The 22,593-nt window shown below is 29.5% G+C and overlaps 2 protein-coding genes across 3 annotated transcripts in view; one reads left to right on the top strand and one right to left on the bottom strand.

The window, feature by feature from the left end:
- LOC130897751 (protocadherin Fat 4-like) overlaps positions 1-7,607 on the bottom strand; it is a 37,593-nt gene extending 29,986 nt beyond the window's left edge. The window contains exons 1-5 of the mRNA XM_057806634.1: positions 7,446-7,607; positions 6,003-6,062; positions 4,490-4,642; positions 4,188-4,417; positions 3,533-3,634 (exon numbers count right to left, since the gene is read on the bottom strand). Coding sequence (XP_057662617.1) covers positions 3,533-3,634; positions 4,188-4,417; positions 4,490-4,642; positions 6,003-6,060 — 543 coding nt within the window. The 5' untranslated portion in view covers positions 6,061-6,062; positions 7,446-7,607. The remainder of the gene's footprint in view (positions 1-3,532; positions 3,635-4,187; positions 4,418-4,489; positions 4,643-6,002; positions 6,063-7,445) is intronic.
- A 1,165-nt stretch (positions 7,608-8,772) lies between these two features.
- Positions 8,773-22,321, top strand: LOC130897740 (lipid storage droplets surface-binding protein 1-like). 2 transcript variants are annotated; one of them, XM_057806614.1, is made up of 9 exons: positions 13,764-14,044; positions 14,106-14,234; positions 18,330-18,451; positions 18,506-18,691; positions 19,985-20,198; positions 20,253-20,434; positions 21,169-21,426; positions 21,485-21,595; positions 22,052-22,321. In XM_057806614.1, exons 2-9 carry the CDS (start codon positions 14,114-14,116, stop codon positions 22,190-22,192), a joined length of 1,335 nt encoding a protein of 444 aa, XP_057662597.1. In that variant the 5' UTR covers positions 13,764-14,044; positions 14,106-14,113; the 3' UTR covers positions 22,193-22,321. The 2 variants fall into 2 exon arrangements, with proteins under 2 accessions (XP_057662598.1, XP_057662597.1); XM_057806615.1 differs by lacking the exons at positions 13,764-14,044; positions 14,106-14,234 and adding an exon at positions 8,773-8,904.
- Positions 22,322-22,593: the final 272 nt, after the last annotated feature.

Consider the following 22,593-nt stretch of genomic DNA (forward strand, 5'->3'; position numbering starts at 1 on the left):
TTACTGACAGTAGATTTTGTTACGGGATTTCGGTTAGAATATAAATTATTAAAGAATAATCAAATCAAACGATCTAAATGTACAATATCTATTGTAACTTTGGTGGATATACTGTAGTTTTAACTTTTTAAAAATAAAAAATTTGAAACAAACACAACAAACACAACAAAAAAAACAACATTTATAATAATATAATAAAATTCGTTATGTCATTTAAATATGAGACTTCAGTTATTGTATTTTACTGCACTAATTTCGTTAAACTTTTCACTAATTTACTGACAGTAGATTTTGTTACGGGATTTCGGTTAGGATATAAATTATTAAAGAATAATCAAATTAAACGATCTAAATGTACAATATTTATTGTAACTTTGGTGGATATACTGTAGTTTTAACTTTTTAAAAATAAAAAATTTAAAACAAACACAACAAACACAACAAAAAAAACAACATTTATAATAATATAATAAAATTCGTTATGTCATTTAAATATGAGACTTCAGTTATTGTATTTTACTGCACTAATTTCGTTAAACTTTTCACTAATTTACTGACAGTAGATTTTGTTACGGGATTTCGGTTAGGATATAAATTATTAAAGAATAATCAAATTAAACGATCTAAATGTACAATATCTATTGTAACTTTGGTGGATATACTGTAGTTTTAACTTTTTAAAAATAAAAAATTTAAAACAAACACAACAAACACAACAAAAAAAACAACATTTATAATAATATAATAAAATTCGTTATGTCATTTAAATATGAGACTTCAGTTATTGTATTTTACTGCACTAATTTCGTTAAACTTTTCACTAATTTACTGACAGTAGATTTTGTTACGGGATTTCGGTTAGGATATAAATTATTAAAGAATAATCAAATTAAACGATCTAAATGTACAATATTTATTGTAACTTTGGTGGATATACTGTAGTTTTAACTTTTTAAAAATAAAAAATTTAAAACAAACACAACAAACACAACAAAAAAAACAACATTTATAATAATATAATAAAATTCGTTATGTCATTTAAATATGAGACTTCAGTTATTGTATTTTACTGCACTAATTTCGTTAAACTTTTCACTAATTTACTGACAGTAGATTTTGTTACGGGATTTCGGTTAGGATATAAATTATTAAAGAATAATCAAATTAAACGATCTAAATGTACAATATTTATTGTAACTTTGGTGGATATACTGTAGTTTTAACTTTTTAAAAATAAAAAATTTAAAACAAACACAACAAACACAACAAAAAAAACAACATTTATAATAATATAATAAAATTCGTTATGTCATTTAAATATGAGACTTCAGTTATTGTATTTTACTGCACTAATTTCGTTAAACTTTTCACTAATTTACTGACAGTAGATTTTGTTACGGGATTTCGGTTAGGATATAAATTATTAAAGAATAATCAAATTAAACGATCTAAATGTACAATATCTATTGTAACTTTGGTGGATATACTGTAGTTTTAACTTTTTAAAAATAAAAAATTTAAAACAAACACAACAAACACAACAAAAAAAACAACATTTATAATAATATAATAAAATTCGTTATGTCATTTAAATATGAGACTTCAGTTATTGTATTTTACTGCACTAATTTCGTTAAACTTTTCACTAATTTACTGACAGTAGATTTTGTTACGGGATTTCGGTTAGGATATAAATTATTAAAGAATAATCAAATTAAACGATCTAAATGTACAATATTTATTGTAACTTTGGTGGATATACAGTAGTTTTAACTTTTTAAAAATAAAAAATTTGAAACAAACACAACAAACACAACAAAAAAACAACATTTAAAATAATATAATAAAATTCGTTATGTCATTTAAATATGAGACTTCAGTTATTGTATTTTACTGCACTAATTTCGTTAAACTTTTCACTAATTTACTGACAGTAGATTTTGTTACGGGACTTCGGTTAGAATATAAATTATTAAAGAATAATCAAATTAAACGATCTAAATGTACAATATTTATTGTAACTTTGGTGGATATACTGTAGTTTTAACTTTTTAAAAATAAAAAATTTAAAACAAACACAACAAACACAACAAAAAAAACAACATTTATAATAATATAATAAAATTCGTTATGTCATTTAAATATGAGACTTCAGTTATTGTATTTTACTGCACTAATTTCGTTAAACTTTTCACTAATTTACTGACAGTAGATTTTGTTACGGGATTTCGGTTAGAATATAAATTATTAAAGAATAATCAAATTAAACGATCTAAATGTACTATATCTATTGTAACTTTGGTGGATATACTGTAGTTTTAACTTTTTAAAAATAAAAAATTTGAAACAAACACAACAAACACAACAAAAAAAACAACATTTATAATAATATAATAAAATTCGTTATGTCATTTAAATATGAGACTTCAGTTATTGTATTTTACTGCACTAATTTCGTTAAACTTTTCACTAATTTACTGACAGTAGATTTTGTTACGGGATTTCGGTTAGAATATAAATTATTAAAGAATAATCAAATTAAACGATCTAAATGTACAATATTTATTGTAACTTTGGTGGATATACAGTAGTTTTAACTTTTTAAAAATAAAAAATTTGAAACAAACACAACAAACACAACAAAAAAACAACATTTAAAATAATATAATAAAATTCGTTATGTCATTTAAATATGAGACTTCAGTTATTGTATTTTACTGCACTAATTTCGTTAAACTTTTCACTAATTTACTGACAGTAGATTTTGTTACGGGACTTCGGTTAGAATATAAATTATTAAAGAATAATCAAATTAAACGATCTAAATGTACAATATTTATTGTAACTTTGGTGGATATACTGTAGTTTTAACTTTTTAAAAATAAAAAATTTAAAACAAACACAACAAACACAACAAAAAAAACAACATTTATAATAATATAATAAAATTCGTTATGTCATTTAAATATGAGACTTCAGTTATTGTATTTTACTGCACTAATTTCGTTAAACTTTTCACTAATTTACTGACAGTAGATTTTGTTACGGGATTTCGGTTAGAATATAAATTATTAAAGAATAATCAAATTAAACGATCTAAATGTACTATATCTATTGTAACTTTGGTGGATATACTGTAGTTTTAACTTTTTAAAAATAAAAAATTTGAAACAAACACAACAAACACAACAAAAAAAACAACATTTATAATAATATAATAAAATTCGTTATGTCATTTAAATATGAGACTTCAGTTATTGTATTTTACTGCACTAATTTCGTTAAACTTTTCACTAATTTACTGACAGTAGATTTTGTTACGGGATTTCGGTTAGGATATAAATTATTAAAGAATAATCAAATTAAACGATCTAAATGTACAATATTTATTGTAACTTTGGTGGATATACTGTAGTTTCAACTCCGAAATGATGCCATTTAGATAAAGGGAATATTAAATGAAAAAGACACGTACGTGATAATTGTCGCGTTCCATAAATAAAACTCACTCTGTGTATATAAATCTATTTACCGTTCCGGGGATGACGTGAAATTTGATTTCATTCAACCACCCATCAGGATCTGTTACTGTAGATACACAATTCGTACTCGATACGTCGTAATCTGTTTCTTCCTAGAAAATATAATAAAATTTGGGGTTTTATTAACATTAATAAGCAGAAATAATTACGATTTTAATTTTCTTTTGTTTTATGTAGGGTGAAACTTATTTAACCACATCTGGTATTCGATATTTAGTTAATAATTATTTAAATTATATTTTTTTACGTCCGTTATAGCATTAAATTTTTTTATTTAATTAATTTGCATTTATAAAAAATGTAATTTGACGTTCCAAACTAAACTGTGAAATATATTCGATTACAGTTTTTTGGGACGTCGAGAAGGGTTTAAATAAAATATGTCGTAGGACCTTTCTAGGTTCTAGGGAAAGTTCAATTGCAAACACAACGTGTTAATTGTACTTTTTTCCATTTCTCCACGACTTTTTCTTCGAAATAAGTACTAGAAAATATCAGTAACGGTGATTAAATCTCATAAAAACTTGTATTTTCCGCGTGAATTTAAATGATATTTTTTTGACAATTTACCGCCCTAAATTACAGCCTATTGGTAAATCCACCCCTTGACGTTAATTTGGGTAATAAAAAAATTTATATACTTACGTCGAATTCGCATTTGAACGAACCTACGACAGGTGGTTCGTCGTCGATATTTTGTATTTTAAGACGAATATCAATTTTATCGTTTTCGTTTTTCGTTGATATTATTTGAAATAAATACGATCTTTGGTTGGAATTTTCGTAATCGAATGATTGTAACGAAGAAAATACACAATCTTTAATTTCATTTTCGAAAGTTGCGGGTTCGATAAAATCCACTTTTAACGTCGTACCTAAACATAAAATTCAATAATAATTATAATCAAAAAATTTTTCTTTTTTAATAATAATAGTTTATTACTTACAACTTTCATCATCGTCGTATTTAATTTTGAACAATTGCGTTTTGTTTTCGAAGGAATTATTATTTTCGTCCATTTTCAAAAGGTAGGGATTCTGACCTGATATGTTTACCTTCGAATTGATTGTCTCTATGGTTATTTCGCCAAGAACCATTCCTAAAACAGAATAATACTTACAACATACCGCCGAATCTTTCTAATGCGAACCAACGTCATAGTTAAGCGATTCTATATGTCCCTTAGACACTTGAAGTTTCATTAACTCATATCAAATTACTTAACATTATTTTTATGTTGATGTGACGCGACGATCATGAATATAATTAATTACAACTTTTGTATACAATAGGATTAGTATTTAAGGTTAGTATATACAGTTTGTCCCAGTAACTTTTTTATTATTAATTTTACGAAAAAAAGTTATTCTTTATAAAAAATTCCGCACAGTCCAAAATCTAAAATTCAATCATCAGATGTTAAATTTTTTCAATCGTATACGAGGTTTGTCAAAAAATGTGATTAGTGCTCAATATCGAAAATTGTTATAATAAAGAAAAGATGTTTAGAATTAAATTAAATATTCAACATTGTTTATTTACATTAAAAAAATAGGATGAACTAGCATTTTTTAAAATTAATAATGAAAGTAGGCTTTGCGAACTGTCTAAATATCGAAAAAACGTCAACAATCGTATTTCGAAAATTACCGCGGTATAAACACTTTTTTTTTATTCAGTCTAACAGTGTTTTTTATAGTTTTTAGAGAACCTTATTGTTCAGTTTTATGTTTCACAGACGTATTTGTTTATGAACGCCACCAACATCAAGTCCGGAAGAAAAAATTTAGATTGTGCTGATACAGCGGTACATTTTTTGACAAACCTCGTATACGACCGAAAAAATCAAACATCTGATGATTGAATTTTAGGTTTTAGACCACGCAGAACTTTTTATAAAGAATAACTTTTTTTCGTAAAATTAATAATAAAAAAGTTATGGCCCATATACCGCCAACTTTCGTGGACACACTGTATATACCGCATAATTTTGACACAGATTATATATGTTAATAAATAGTTTTTCCCAGTTGTAAATCAACTTAACTAACAACAAAACAAATAATAAAGAATCGTAGAAAGTGTGTAGAAATCGATTTTTTTGGATGAAATGTTTGGGCTCAAAATACCTAAAATGACTCTTAATTAGGGCTTTAGAGCGGTTCTAACCGCATGGATTTTGTCGCCGAAGCGAAAATTATAGAAATTGCTTGCAGTGGCCGTAATTTTAATAATTTTGAAATCGTCATTGGCCGAAGATTATCGTCTTCGAAAGAAGCCAGAAAAATCCGAATGGAAGAGTTACCAGACAGAAATGAGTTCATCTAGAGGACAGAATGGACAGAAAAATCACAAAAATAGAGCAAAAATTCGTTGTCTTAAGTTACCACTTGAAATAAAAACACACACAGTGGTTAGATCATCAATAATATACTTTTAATTCCAAATTTTCAACTTACCCGAATTAATTATCAGGAATAAAACCAGTATCGGGAAACTCATCTTTCTATCTTTCATATCTGTAACAAATTTTAAAAATAAATTAACCTCGAATCACGTAATTTATAATTTTGTTTTTTTTTTCTCGAGTTTCCGATTAAATATCGCGATAATTTGATGTAGATAAGGATAAAACGCTGCCCAAAAATCATCTTCTCGTCTACCGGACTTAAGCCTTTCTTAACCTAAAACATTTTGCTCGGTCTCCAACATCTTGGATTCAAATATTCTTTTTAAATCGTCTCTCTATCACGTCGTCTTTGTTCATCTATTATCTTTCAATCTTGACCAGCCCAGCAGATGCAAATCTGCACGTCGTATTATCAGCTAGATCTAGCGTCTTCAGGTGTTTGTTGAGGCGACAGTACCTGTTGGTATTCGTAGATCTTCTCTGGTTATAGTTTCCCAGAAGAGTTTCGATAATTGGTTTCGCTCCTACCAAGACATGTAGGTGTATCCGATTTGAATAACTACATGTTTCAGTTTACCAAATGGAGCCCATTAACTTAACTAGCTTTAAACAATTCTCATGATTGTTTATGCAGTTAAATGCCTTTTCATAATCGACGATTATTAATACTATAGGCTTTCTATTAATCAATTTATCACTTGGAGTTAGTTATTCGTTCTATAATCCGACTCGGAATCCTGTTTTTTTAGAAATATTAAAACTTTCGAGGAGGTGGTCGGAACGATTCTTTTAACCATTCCAAGGAGAGGGAATTTAGGACAATATTTTTCGTAAATCATAGAGGATTAAAAGCCAATCAAAATGTTATATCGTTTAAGATGCTAATGAAGCCAAAATTCTCCTTGAAAATCCTCGTTTTCGAATTGATTCAGTTACTACGTTGTTTCGAATATTATCGTTAGATTTTTTTGAAAATATATCAGTCGGTAGTTTTTAATAATTTATTTATTGTAAATAAAAATTTGATATGTAAATTAAGAAGATAATGAGAAAAAAATCTTTGATCGAATTTAATAAGATAACGATTGTTATAATTATATTTATTCCGACAAAAAAGGTTATCAATTGATCTTCGAAATAATCCTTGGGGAAAATACTTCAAAATATAATAGGACGAGGAGGATCCAAGGAAATTGAAAGAGTAGACCTTGAAATAATAAAATATAAAATGATAAAAATATCGTGGACGAGATTGAATTACCGATTGGAGTCCCATTGGTAGAAGGATACGAAGAAGACCCGGAAAATCTTGATAAAACATGAAGCAATGAAGAAGAAAGATCTAGAGGACTTTCTTTATTCTGTGTCTTCGCGTTTCGGTTCGTTTCCCGAAAGATTCATCGTAAAACAATTTCTGTATCTATTTTAGTATCGTTAGTTGTATCTTCCGAACATATGGAAGACGTTATTCGGAAAAAAATAATTAACTTACCTATCAATTAGATCATAACATATTTATAACAATGTTTAATTAACAAATACGAAAACTATTACACTTTAATATTAACGAAAACTTTCAGTTGTTGACGATCGTCCCTAAATTAATGCTCAATCTATAGTACTTTGATGTCTAAACTACAAATAAGATAATATAGATAATAATATGCCAATTTTGATAAATTCGCTATTTCAGATATTTATCAAGTGTATTGATAAGATTAATAGGAATTATTCCGTATTAAAAATATATTTATTAAAAAAAATTGTAATTGATTTTATAGATAACTTTTATTCATTATCGCTGCTCTAGTAGTTATCAGAATTAGAAGAATCTAATTTAGTACAAAAGTCCATAGCTAAAATTAATCCAATCATAGAATAAAATTATTGCAAAATGTGAGAAAATACGTTGTAGATTCGATTTCGATTCGCAAATGATTGTGCATTTTTTTGCATTGTAAAATATCGAGCCCTAAACTAATTCTGAACGTGGAGGTCGTGCTAAGTGGATAGCCATGCAAGGATCTTTCTGAAATTGCTTACAAACGAATTTAAAGATGAATAACAAAGAAAGATTCAGAATTTTTAATTTTTTAAACGAGTCCTTGCAACGAGCCCAGCTTTTTAGTAGATAGTAGTTTGAAGAGTCGTTCAAATTGAATCGCATCACACGTTTCCCAGAAGAGAAAACTCAATAAAAGTCAAGCTTTAAATTTTAACGACGTCAATTTCATTTTAGAAACGTTGAAACAGAGAAAATTAACGATGTTGTTGATAAAAACAAATATGTAATCTATGAGTTTTTTTATCTGTAAGGTGCGAGGCATAATTTGGATTAGTTTTGTTAGCTTAATCACTTCCTTGGTGGTCAAATATCTTAATGTTAACGATTCTAATAAAGATCATGATGAATATTAAGATTTTGAATACCTGGAAGAAACGATAACAAGTTAAAAGGGAATTCGACATGAGATGGGCAAGAGGAAAAGAAACAGTTGGAGCTCTAAGAAACTTATCAAAGTCCACAGATATCTCAAGGAACTCCAGAGCATTACATCCGGGTTATATGGTAGTGAATTCTGGGTCATGAATGGAAGAGAAAAGAAAATGTTTGGTGGTGTACGATTGTGTTGGTGGAGAGTGGTTAAGGTGTAAAAAGAAGAAGAGGGCGTCCACGTAGGGTAGATGCATATAATCAGTCGAGAGATTTCGAGTTATGGTCTGTTTTGTGAATATATAAACTAGTGAGTGAATTATTGAGTCACTGTATAAGTGAATGGACAGAAAAATATCGTTTTCCCGTAAAAAACAAAATTATTTCTCACTTTAAATTATCCTAAAGATAAGAAAGGTTAAGAGAATATCATTATCTCGAGTCAAGAGGTCTTTAATTTCTATCAGTTGCAGGAGGAGTATCAAAATATACTGGTCTGCGATATCACCCGGCAAAAGTAAGTACATTCATTTTATTTTTATGGTTTTATTTCTATTATTTCAAATAATCTGTTAATAGTATTTGCTCTAGTTATTATCTATAAATATATTTTCGATATATAATTTTCGAGATAATCGTAAAATTTAATTTTTTCATAATTATATCGTAGGATTCCAAACAAAAGTCAAAAATAATCGTAATTTCTAAAAAAAAATAAGAATTGATCATTTTGGCATGTTAAAAAAAATGCTACTCCGATTCGTATTTGAATAAATCTGGTACCATAGAATTGATTTAAACCAGTTATGAAACTCGGGAAGTACATTGTTGATCATAATTTTTTTTTTCTTTGGTATTCACAGCAAACTAGTTCTCCATTGGTGGAGTATTTTGTAGAATATCACATCTAGTCTGTCTCTATCATAAACTAATAGAGCTTCATTGTAGTGAAGAGGATCCAGCCTTAGTTTTACATTGACGCAGAATATCCGGACATTTTTTCACGGGATAAAAACTAATTTTTTGTTGCGCAGTCTTTTATAAATTAGACATTGTTTTATTTGATTCAAAATGTATACAGCAACATTTTTTTTTGCTTCATCCTTTTGCTGTTAATTTTAAAAATGCGGAAAACTGCAGAAAGACGCAGAAAAACGCAGAATAAACGTAGAAAAACGCAGAAAAACGCAGGAAAACGCAAAAAAATGCAGAAAAACGCAGAAAAATGCAGGAAAACACAGGAAAACGCAAAAAAACGTAGAAAAATGCAGAAAAACGCAGAATTTTTAGCTATTATTGTCGTTTTCCTGTTTTCCAGAAAAGTTAATAATAAGGAATATGAGTGTAGAATATCCGGACATTTTTCCACAGGATAAGAACTAATTTTTTGTTGCGTAGTCTTTTGCAAATTGGACATTGTTTTATTTGATTCAAAATGTATATAGCAGCATTTTTTTTTGCTTCATCCTTTTGCTGTTAATTCTAAAAACGCGGAAATCTGCAGAAAAATGCAGAAAAACGCAGAAAAATGCAGGAAAACACAGGAAAACGCAAAAAAACGTAGAAAAATGCAGAAAAACGCAGAATTTTTAGCTATTATTGTCGTTTTCCTGTTTTCCAGAAAAGTTAATAATAAGGAATATGAGTGTAGAATATCCGGACATTTTTCCACAGGATAAGAACTAATTTTTTGTTGCGTAGTCTTTTGCAAATTGGACATTGTTTTATTTGATTCAAAATGTATATAGCAGCATTTTTTTTTGCTTCATCCTTTTGCTGTTAATTCTAAAAACGCGGAAATCTGCAGAAAAATGCAGAAAAACGCAGAAAAATGCAGGAAAACACAGGAAAACGCAAAAAAACGTAGAAAAATGCAGAAAAACGCAGAATTTTTAGATATTATTGTCGTTTTTCCTGTTTTCCAGAAAAGTTAACAATAAGGAATATGAGTGTAGAATATCCGGACATTTTTCCACAGGATAAGAACTAATTTTTTGTTGCGCAGTCTTTTGTAAATTAGACATTGTTTTATTTGATTCAAAATGTATATAGCAACATTTTTTTTTGCTTCATCCTTTTGCTGTTAATTTTAAAAATGCGGAAAACTGCAGAAAGACGCAGAAAAACGCAGAAAAATGCAGAAAAACGCAGAATTTTTAGCTATTATTGTCGTTTTTCCTGTTTACCAGAAAAGTTAATAATAAGGAATATGAGTGTAGAATATCCGGACATTTTTTCACGGGATAAAAACTAATTTTTTGTTGCGTAGTCTTTTGCAAATTGGACATTGTTTTATTTGATTCAAAATGTATATAGCAACATTTTTTTTTGCTTCATCCTTTTGCTGTTAATTTTAAAAATGCGGAAAACTGCAGAAAGACGCAGAAAAACGCAGAATAAACGTAGAAAAACGCAGAAAAACGCAGGAAAACGCAAAAAAATGCAGAAAAACGCAGAAAAATGCAGGAAAACACAGGAAAACGCAAAAAAACGTAGAAAAATGCAGAAAAACGCAGAATTTTTAGCTATTATTGTCGTTTTTCCTGTTTACCAGAAAAGTTAATAATAAGGAATATGAGTGTAGAATATCCGGACATTTTTCCACAGGATAAGAACTAATTTTTTGTTGCGTAGTCTTTTGCAAATTGGACATTGTTTTATTTGATTCAAAATGTATATAGCAACATTTTTTTTTGCTTCATCCTTTTGCTGTTAATTTTAAAAATGCGGAAAACTGCAGAAAGACGCAGAAAAACGCAGAATAAACGTAGAAAAACGCAGGAAAACGCAAAAAAATGCAGAAAAACGCAGGAAAACGCAAAAAAATGCAGAAAAATGCAGGAAGACGCAGAAAAACGCAGAAAACGCAGAAAAACAAACGTAGAAAAATGCAGAAAAATGCAGAAAAAACGCAGAAAAACGCAGAAACGCTATTATTGTCGTTTTCGTAGACATTTTCCATTCCGATTGAGGTACCTCCAAAACATGTGATTTGAATGCATGAATCGCTTCTTCAGATATAGAAAAACGTTGATTTCGTTGATTTTTCTTTGATCTACGGTATCATTGGATACCAAACAAGGACTTAGCGGCTGATAACCCATCAATTCGATGTATTGACTGTTGACAACTCAAATAGCAATCGTATGACAACTCAAAATTTAAGTAGCAACTTTCGTATTGCAAGAAATGTAGTTGACATTCAATTTAATAGCTGCGGAAATGAGTTGTTGGTGGATTGTCTTGGAAAAGTTGAAACCACCGAAACAAATAAGGCGAAAAATTTGTTTAAAAACTAGTAAAATTTTTAACTAATGTATATAATAAAAAAAATATTTAGGAGTATTTGAGTCAAAGTTCGTGGTGAAAATTATAGGAAATAACCCGTACTGTTGTCGTTTAATGACACTAATTATTGATGGTAATTGAAATGGAAAACAACGAGGCAAAGTCCAACATGCAACGATAAATCACATAGGAATAGTCGATCGGTCTTTCAAAAGAGAAACTTGAACTACGATAATATCTACATATTTCGATATTGTTTATAAAATTTTGAATCCATTTATTATAATTTGTTATGTCTATGAAGCGAGTAAAGTAAATGCAAATACAAATTGCATCTAGTATATATTTTTATTTTTAAAAATTATTAAAGAAAGGTTTTCCAACAAAAAAAAAAACGAGAAGTCAAAAATTACAAGTTATAAGAAATCACTAAATTACATAAGTTTGAATATAATTTTTATATTTGGAAGTTATTTTGGTTCTTAACTTCAACTGCAATTTTCGCATTAATATCGGCTTAAAAACTATTAGTGAAGCTTCTGTTCTCTACAGACTTCAACAACGATTTATATTTGTCGCACGTGATGGTCCAAGTTAAGATTTTCATCTTGTTTTCAAGAATTAGCAAATCATGACCAGAATTGTGTTTGAAATCGAAGTTTTTGAAAGAAAATTGAGTAAACAAGTAACTCGTAAGCATCAAACTTTGACTCATCACTTCATAAAACTCTGTAATTTTCATGTTGTTAACCCTTTGCAACCTCTAGATTTTATTTAGACTTCTTAAAAGAGTTTTTTCTCAATCTCCTTGTAGAAATACTGTTCACGATTACCGTTCGTTAATCTTCAGTAGTTTTGTTTTTTCGAGGCCACTCTGAAGGTTTTCCATAGCCAAAACTCCTGGTGGAAGCATTATCTTTTACGGTATTATTAATTAATGAACGAATTTCAACTGATAGTTCCTTGGTTTTACCTATTTTAAAACTTAGAAGTCTGCATTTGCGAAAACGAAAACAATTCGTATACAAACTTCACTAAAAGACGTCTCTGGGACTAAACTACAATCATAAACACCAAATAAATAATTCGCAGTTGAAGAATATTAAACAATCGGTAGTTGCAGGTTTTTATTTGTCGCAGTCTCCGACATTATATCGTACCAAGTAATTTTGAACGTAACTTTTATGATATTAGTTTTATGAAACAACGTAAATTAGAATTCAATTGGAGCAGGTGTTCAAAATGTCCTCAGTTTTTACTAATACACTTACTAAGATTCGACCAAGGGATTAAAATCGGGAAGGCCAACGAATCGGAGCTTCTACATCTCCACCAATCCATCGATTCTGTGTTTATAAAACTTTTTTGACAAGTGGATTTCCATCGCACCAAAATATATTTTCAAAAATTTGTATTGAGGGTTGTAATTTCTTGTAATGTTCGATAAAAATCCGCTCTAATGGTTGAAGAAGACGTTTTTGTTTGTCTTGCCACGATCTTTAAACTAACTGTTGGATTTTTTCTAAATTTAAAATCATATTTTGTTAATTAATGTTGTTTTTTGTTAACCAGAATTGATTTTTTTAGATCTAACGATTAGATAACGTTTTCCAATGACTCTAAATGTCCCAGGATCGCAATCATGATTATCAAATTGTTTGTCTTATATTAAGACCTCTAATAGCTCAAAGCCTATACTAATTTAACTTTGAAAAACAGGATCTTATACTGATTAGACTGGATTTTATTTTATTATATATAATAATAATAATTAATAACTTTATAATTTTCAAATCAAAATATTGCAAAAACCGTACACGGTATCGAATTTCATCAAGAGTACCTTTTTGGTGTAAAATTAATTGTTGTTTAAGTTCACTCAAAATTTTGCTTAATAAATTTAATATTAAAAAAGTTATGAACCGTGTAACTAATGCCCTCTATGGGAATCAGTTTTCTATATATCCTAGAGATATATAGACCTTTTTTTGAAACACCCAGTAGACTATAAATAGTATTATCTCAAAAAAAAAAAAATATTTTCTAAATTCTCTCGAATTGTTGTGTAAATACTAAAATCATTGTTGAATATTCCCTTAGATTGATTAGTTTCGAATTTTGTTGCTTAACTTACAAACAATCAATGCAAGATTTTTCAAATCACGAAATTGTTTATTATAAATCATATCAATGTTTAATATTCGATTAGGTAACGGTTTATTTTTGGTTAATGATCAATTTATTTCATTTAATTAGTATACGATAAATTTATATTTGATACAAATTTTTGTATCGTCGCTAGAATCTTGTTCATTCAATATTTAAATACAACGTGACATGTTTTCGAACTGAAAGTGATTTCGATAAAAGTAAGTAGAAACTTGAAAATGAAAATGATTGTGTTGTGGAACCGGAATTTTTTTTTTTCAGAATCTGTTATGGTTCATAGGAGACGATTTAGAAAAAATTTCAAAAACAAAATAATACCTCGAAATGATTTTGAATCGACAGTAACAGTTAAAAATTTTGAATCTATTTCGGTCCAAACAGATGATGAAAGTACGTCATTTATTGTATGAAAGTTGATTAGGATTATTAATACAATTTATCAATTCAATTGAGTGAATATGAAAACTAAAGTAAATAAAATTAGGGGACTCGGGAAACATGCGATTGATTGAAGAGAAAATAAAATATTGTTTATGTTTCTTATTGATTTTATGTCTTTTCTGTTTTAAAATTAGTCTTTTTTTTCGATAACTTTTGAAGGATTGACGACTTTTCTTTAAATCTTTTCAAAATTTTGATTTATCTTTTGAAAGTTATCGAAAAAAAACTAATTTTAAAACTGAAGAGACTTAATATCAAGAAGATTTAGAAACATAAATATATCGAAAGGTCTAAGAAATTGAAGAAATTAAAGAAATTTAAAATATTATTTTTATATGATTGAAATATTTCTAAATAGTACAGTGAACCAAGCAAATCCCCTCGCAATTTTAAAGACTTGCATGGATTAGTTTGAAATTTTGACAGGAGCTCAAAAATGATATAAATAACAAACCTGATTTGGTACAAATGTATGCTTCTGCACCAGGGGTGAATACCACCCTTATTCAAGGAGTGGAAATTAAAAATTTCAAAATAACACCGGAAATCGATAGAGAATTGAATTTTATGAAGAAAATGTGGAATAAAGTTTTTTATTTAACTCAATAATTTCTGAGTTATTTACGATTGAAAATTAGAAAAAAAACCAAGTTTTTCAACATTTTTTTACGAAAAACTCGAAAATTACGCATTTTATGGAAAAAATTATACTTATCGAAATTGAAGCTTATAAAAAAACCTAGAAATTAGTCAGTTTAAATTAAATTTTTTCAATAATATTCAGCAACTTATGACTCACTGAAAAACAATTTTTTGTTTTTCGTAAATTTAAGCTCAAATAACGGAAAAACGATCAATTTTTCGTAAAAATTTGTAATAGACATTTTTAAAGTACTTTTTTAGACCTTTAAAATGACCTTTTACAAAACCGACTAGCTTTAAAATTAAGCGAGTTATGACGAAAATAAGTTAGGTAATTCGAATTTGAAAAAAAAATCACGTTTTTCAACCTTTCTTCAAGAAAAACACGAAAATTACGCATTTTTTGAAAAAAATTATTCTTATCGAAATTGAAGCTTATAAAAAAACAAAGAAATTAGTCAGTTTAAATTAAATTTTTTTAATAATATTCAGCAACTTATGACTCACTGAAAGCCAAATTTTTCTTTTTTGTAAATTTATGTAGAGATTTGAGCTCAAATAACGGAAAAACGATCAATTTTTCGTAAAAATTTGTAATAGACATTTTTAAAGTACTTTTTTAGACCTTTAAAATGACCTTTTATAAAACCGACTAGCTTTAAAATTAAGCGAGTTATGACGAAAATAAGTTAGGTAATTCGAATTTGAAAAAAAAACACGTTTTTCAACCTTTCTTCAAGAAAAACACGAAAATTACGCATTTTTTGAAAAAAATTATTCTTCTCGAAATTGAAGCTTATAAAAAAACCTAGAAATTAGTCAGTTTAAATTAAATTTTTTCAATAATATTCAGCAACTTATGACTCACTGAAAAACAATTTTTTCTTTTTTGTAAATTTATGCAGAGATTTGAGCTCAAATAACGTAAAAACTATAAAGTTTCCACAAAAAATTGTAATAAACATTCTTAAAGTACTTTTTTGGACCTTTAAAATAAGCTTTTATAAAATCGTCTAGCATAAAAATTAAGCGAGTTATGACGAAAATAAGTTGAATAACTCGAATTTGAAAAAACAAAAAATGTCGGTAAATTTGACACCATGTGCGGCGAAATTAAAATTAATCGTAGCCCATGTAAAATTATCTTTGTTTAAGCCCTAACAACACTTTCCAAAAGTTTGAATGGTTTGGAAAACGTATATTTTGAAAAAAGTTGTTTAACGTGAAATTTTTTTTTGATTTTTAAAAAACACCGTTATTTTTTCAAAATATCTCGAAAACTATTGAATCAACGAAAGAATTTTTTCAACTAAAATTTAGTTTTTATTTTATTGAACATTTTGTTTTTGTTTTAAACTCACGTAGCTTGAAAATTAAACGAAATATAAGCGTGTAAAGTATCGATTTCAATGCTAAGGGCGAGTCTTTTTTACCCTTCAGCATCGAAATTCTCTGAAGAAAAGGGCCTAGAAGGGTTGCAACTCTCATAGTTTTGTAGCTTACAAAATTCTCTACAAAATGATGTATGGATGAATGCAAAAAGCTTAAAAGGAAAGCCGAGTTATTATTAAAAAACCGAAATTCATTTTTCTAGGGATAATGCTGGAAACGTTTTGATCTTTTTCGAGTATTTATTCTTTTATACACGCCGTGTCTCCTTTGTATTTATATTTTATTATATTTTTTTCATTCTGAGGGGTGGTTTTTGGTGGTTGCATCATTAAAAATATCGAGGGTCAGATAACTTATACTCAAAGAAAAGAATTCTCCTATTACGATTCAAAATAAAAAAAATTTGATGTTTTTCACCACATTTTTCAAATAACCTTTGTACGAGGGGTTGTATTTAAGGGTAGGTGAGGTGTAAAATATCAAAATATTAAAGTCATGATACAAAACAATCAACATTTATTATATTTGAACATAACTATAACCAATCACCGCTTTAATTCATTATTTATCAATTTATTGGTAAGTAAGGGGTGATTTTCACCCCTTAAAAATAAAAAGCATACTTTGCGACCAAGTCAGATTCGAAGGGGAGGGTAAGATGAACTTAATTCCAAATTTTCAAGAAGATCGATAAAGGTCTTTAAGATTTTAAGCTTGATTGGCTGTACTAACAATATTTTAGAACAGTATCGATAAATTTGTATAATATTGCGGTGAAAAAGAAACCGTAGCACTATTTTTTAAATAAATTATTAAGTTACAAAACTGAAATTTCAAAGGTATACAAAATAATACCAAACAAAAAAAACAGCAAAAACAAACGATAAACTATAAAGAAAACAAAAATAGAAAACTACGAGTAATCCAAATAAAAAAACGATTTTAAAACGCTATAATCGATATCCATAATCCGAAGGATTGAAATTCTTGATGATGATGATTTTCTAGATAGTATCTGTCACGTTTTTGCCACGTCTCCGGAAGTTTTCGAATGCCTTTTACGTAAAAATCTTCCCCGGCTCTTCACGTAAATATTCGCCCAACGAATTGCATTGCTTTCGAATCGCGCCCCGTCAAATGCCTCTTTCAATAAAAGTCACATGGTGACAAATCTGGACTATAAGGATGATGTTTCAGTGATTCCCAACCCAATTATATACACATTTCCATCGGAAGTCGATTTATCGTTGTCTTGCTGCAATTTCAGACTACTGGATTGGAATATCGCGTCGTTTTGATCTGTAGACAAGTTTTATCGTGTTTTCTTAAGAGATTATTATAATACTGCACGTTTTTTAATGAGATAATCAACAGTTCATTCCATAAACGCGCGTTTACTCTCCGGAATATAATAGTGTAACCAAGTCTTATCTGGTGCGATAAATTTTCTCTTTTTTCTTCATACCCCTGCAGGAACCGCTTGCAAACATCCCAGCGTGTGTATTTCTGCTCATAATTAAGAATTTCGTCACTTCTCGGCCTTTTTGGACAACGGAATATCATTAATACACTTGAGTCTTGGAGAGGCACCCATCCTACATTTGACGCGTTACATCTTTCCGGCTATAAGTCCACTAGGAAGCGATGTTAGACGGTTCCGTTGGTATTCTACATTTCGTAAAAGACCAGTTTAAACATCCAATAAGTACAACCCCATTCGGAAACACTAAGTTTTTCGAACTGCACCAACACTCGCAATTATACTGTCCCAGGCGCGTTTCGTTAACCAAGTTATCGTCTTCAGAGACTTTACCTACAGTGTCTGCAGACGCGTCGGACAGTTTAATCGTGACTGTTGGTGTAGTGGTGGTCTAAACAGTGTATCAAATAGAAATGGATCTAAAAAAAAAACAGATTTTGTTCTATTGAAATTATTGATAACTTTGATATTGATATTTTATATTTTGGGATTTGTATCTTCTCTGTATATAATTTCTGTTGATCTATTAGTGCCACAAACGGTTAGAAAAAGATTCGAATGGAACGATCTGGACGCGGTCAATCGTATTACAAATATCCCGATAGTGGAAACCGGATGGTCTTATGCAGGAGGCTTCTATCAAAAAATAAAAGTAAATTTCAACTAAACCACCATCAAACGCATTGTTAACGGTAATTTATTTTAGAATTCGAATTCGTTGATGCATTGGACTTTAGATACCGCCGAACTATCAGCTCAAACTATAGTGGAAGCTGCTTCACCAGCTCTGTTCCTATTGGAAGGACCTATCAATTCCATTGACGATATCGTTTGTAAAAGTTTGGATATCTTGGAACAAAAAGTACCGTCGATAAATCTTCCACCGGAAATGGTAAGTTAATTAAAATTATCTTCAGATAAGGTTGAACAAAGATCATCAACAGTCTTAAACTGTATGGTATTGGTAACGTTTTTCATTCAAAACATTTCGCATTCACGAGCAAAAGGACAATAATTGTGTGTAGTTGGAACCAAAAGAGTTGGTTGAAACTTTCCATGGTCAACATTTCAATGCCGCCAACGCTAGAAGAAAACCATTCTAAAATGTGCACTATGACCAATCGGTGCGTCCTACGTTGGAAATATTCGATACCATCTTTAGTAATATTAAAGTTGGACGCTGGTATGGTCATACTGCGCATGTCATTAGACGAATGTTTTGCTTCCAACTTTGGCGATGAAAATCCAATATTGAAAACCAACTCTAGTAGTCTAGATACACACAATTTTTATATACTATCAATCTCTTTGGGTTCGTTTATTTCTCCAGGATAACATTGATAATTTAGTCTTTGTAGCATACCTCGAAGAATTAGTTACAAGGGTGCAACGACCTCCCAGCGATTTGTCTAGTCCTTTCCCTTGACACTCCATTCATAGTTACATCTCGTCCTCAATACGGATCTACTTCAACTCTACAAGTATCCTAAGAAGAGACAATATTCTGGACTTTTATTCTAATGCTGATGGGGTCCTTATCAAGGAAACTGGTAATGAGGAAACAAGCGAAAATAGTATCAAGTCTTAAGATACTCATATGTATATATTGTAATTCTTATGATTATTTCTTCAGATCATGAAGCATATCTGATCCATTTTACCTAGCAAATGAAATATGTATGTTGTCGTATTTCGTAGCTTTACAACTTGATCTTTTGTTGAACGTACGTCCACCATCTTCTTGCGCTTCTCTTGATCTCCGTGCACAATTTAGTACAAGTTGATACAACTACATCCAAAAACGTCGACACAATTCAGAAAGTAAAGTGGTGAACCGTCGAATTTTCACATTTGTCTGCAGTCCTTCGTCCAGCCTTCATCTAATGTTTACCAACTCCGGAAGGTGGCCGTTGACGCAAACTCTTGATGCATCGTGTAGTTGCAGCACTGCATCTAGTTTTCTTTCCAACTATTAATCAACGTTTATTAAATATCGTACTTAATTACGAGCAAACAACAAATTGCACTTAGAAGTTACAAGGAAAAACAATTAAAAATTATCATTAGAATGATTGAAGTACACATATTATATTAAATCGTTGTTTATTATCCATGTTTTTAAACAATTACACATTGTGGTATTAAGTTTCTAGTATCATATAATTTTATTCGGATATTTTTTTAGATTTATTACAATACGAAACAATACGTACAAGAAATGGGAACGAGAATCGCCCAGCCGGTTATAAAACGCGCGGATTCCGTGAAAAAAATAGGAGACACAGTTCTATCTAGCAAATACACGGCTTACGCTGCTGATACTTTAGACGGCGTATTAGACGTCGCGGAAAAATACGTCGATAAATATCTACCCGGCGAAGACGAACAAATTATCGATGGTAAGTAATTATTGCTATGGAACGAAATGGATATAAAAGTATTCGTTTATTCAGAAACTGATAAACCTGCGAATGAAGAAGGACCGAAAGGAAAAGCCATCCATACAATACACCACGCCGAAAAATTTTCCAGGAAACTGAAAAGGAAAGTAACTCTAAGAACGATTGCAGAAGTTAAAGCACTCAAACATCAAAGCGTGGAAGCTGTACATGTTCTAACTTACGTTATTGAATTGGTAAGCACATATTGGGTTATTTAGATAAAAATGTTTGTTGGAATGCATTGGGTTTTGATGGCCAAGTGCTATAAAGAAAAGTTGAATTTGAAATTGCAATCCTCTGATTATAGGTACAGATATTTATTTGTATGATGAATCAGATTCAGTACTAAAATCAAAATAATTTAGAGCACGATTGCTGGCTCAAATAACATCATAAACAATAAAATCAATTCGGTTTTTGTTATCATTGAATCGCCTTCCCCAACCAACCGGGAATCTCCTCTAAAAGCCAGTTCTATGTACCCCTGCACGGTCTTTTGTAGACTCGTCCTCTTCTATTTTCAACATGCAGCTGCTGGGGTTGATTTAAGGCATTTTAAGCTCAAGTTTAGCCGACTTAAGTCTTCTTCTGATTATCCGATTACTCACAGATACTCCTCGCGTTTATCTGAGCTCTTTTTGGACTTAAACCACCAGTTAAAGTTTACCACTACTTTAAATAACATTTTTTTGTCACTGAGGGTGTCCCCTGAATCGATGTTTTAGCTCACGAGTGTTTTTAAGCAAAAAATAATGGCGATCAAGATACACAAAGATTGTTTATAAATATAGTATGCGTTGAAATAAAGTTATCGTCTTCAGAGACTTAATTGGAGTGTTCCAGATGATCCAAAGTAGTAAGAAATTGGTTTTTTTTTTGAGGATATCGACTCGAATATTTATAAAAATTGCGGGAATTGTCGTTTCAGGTAGCCACCGATCCAATCCTTGCGTTTCAAAAAGGAAAAGAGCTATGGGCGAGTTTGAGTAAAGATGAACCTGAAAATCAAGCTAGACCGGCAAATTTGGAACAGCTGATTGTTCTGCTGGTAAGAGAATCATCACGACGCGTTGTTCATTTGATTAATGCTTCGAGTGATATACTCAGTACTTTTCCCAGAAGGTTATATCATTCTGTGGGAGTTTTAATAAATAAAGTTTTGGCTACAACGGATTCTGCTGTTAAAGTGAGTATCTATTAACTGATATTAATTTTTTTATTATTGTTTCTATTTATCGTTGTAGACCGTGCACATGGAAAACGTCCAAGGAACGATTATCGCCATTTTGAAAGCTCAAGGATACGTATTGGCGGTTGCAATTAAAAATATTAATGACCAAATAAGCGAATACTTGGTAAGTTCAGAATTTCATTTATAATTATTTTTCCACGCGCTCAAAGTTATATTTTAACCATACAGACCTCAGAAAACTCATAAAACTAACAATAGAAACGAAAATAAAAAGAAATAGATCAAATTTTCCTTAAAAATAATGAGAATCTTCTTCGGTATTCAGTTTCGTAATGAAATATACTGAAAAATGTCAATTTTTCTTATACATGATTACGAAAATACGTAAATTTAGTTCACCCGTGTTTTTTTCCTGTTTAATAATCAATATTTTGATATAAGAATATATAAAAATAATCAATAGTTAAATTAAATACTATTATTAAGCATAATTATAGGCAACTAATAATACACTCAATTGTAGTTAGATAGGCAACCAATCATACTTGCATATTATATATTATACACAATTGATTTTAGTTCAAATTATTATTACGCGAAAACTATCATTTCTTTACAGGAACAAGTTGCTGAAAATCTCTCCAAACATGACGAAAATTCTCCAGGAGCATTATCCGTGCCTCAAATTACAGTGAACAATCCAAAAGCAACCTTAAAAAATACCAAACAAAATTCGAATGGTTTCGAAAATAATTTATAAGAACATCCACGTGTAATTTAAAATATAGTATTTGATACTGTATAATATTTTAATAATCTTAATCTAAATAATATTCTAAAAGTTATGCAGGTAATCAATATAAAATAAACGTAAATAAGAAATTTCTTTGTGTAAAATTTTCACCAGTTTCCTATAGATGGCGTAGTTTTTGCTAAATCTCTTTGAGGTCTCTTAACCAATATTCCTACCTCAAACGACAATACTATCATCAATTCTAATATAACAAATATAGACCGTGGAGGACAGAAAATATCGCGATGAAAAAGAATTACGAAGAGGATTTAAAATAAAGTCGATGGAAGAAATAGGTAAATAACGAATAAGTTTTGTCCTTTTTAATAGGAATTACCAAGAAAATTTATGGTTAAGGGAACACGGAA

This window comes from Diorhabda carinulata, chromosome 9 (assembly GCF_026250575.1).
Source record: "Diorhabda carinulata isolate Delta chromosome 9, icDioCari1.1, whole genome shotgun sequence".
Classification (NCBI taxonomy): Eukaryota; Metazoa; Arthropoda; class Insecta; order Coleoptera; family Chrysomelidae; genus Diorhabda; species Diorhabda carinulata.

Excerpts from the sequence above, each read along its gene's own strand:
- LOC130897740 (XM_057806614.1), top strand. The coding sequence starts at position 14,114 with ATGGTTCATAGGAGACGATTTAGAAAAAATTTCAAAAACAAAATAATA. Across the intron at positions 18,452-18,505 it reads GCTTCTATCAAAAAATAAAA|AATTCGAATTCGTTGATGCA; the intron begins GTAAATTTCAAC and ends AATTTATTTTAG. Across the intron at positions 18,692-19,984 it reads TAAATCTTCCACCGGAAATG|ATTTATTACAATACGAAACA; the intron begins GTAAGTTAATTA and ends ATATTTTTTTAG.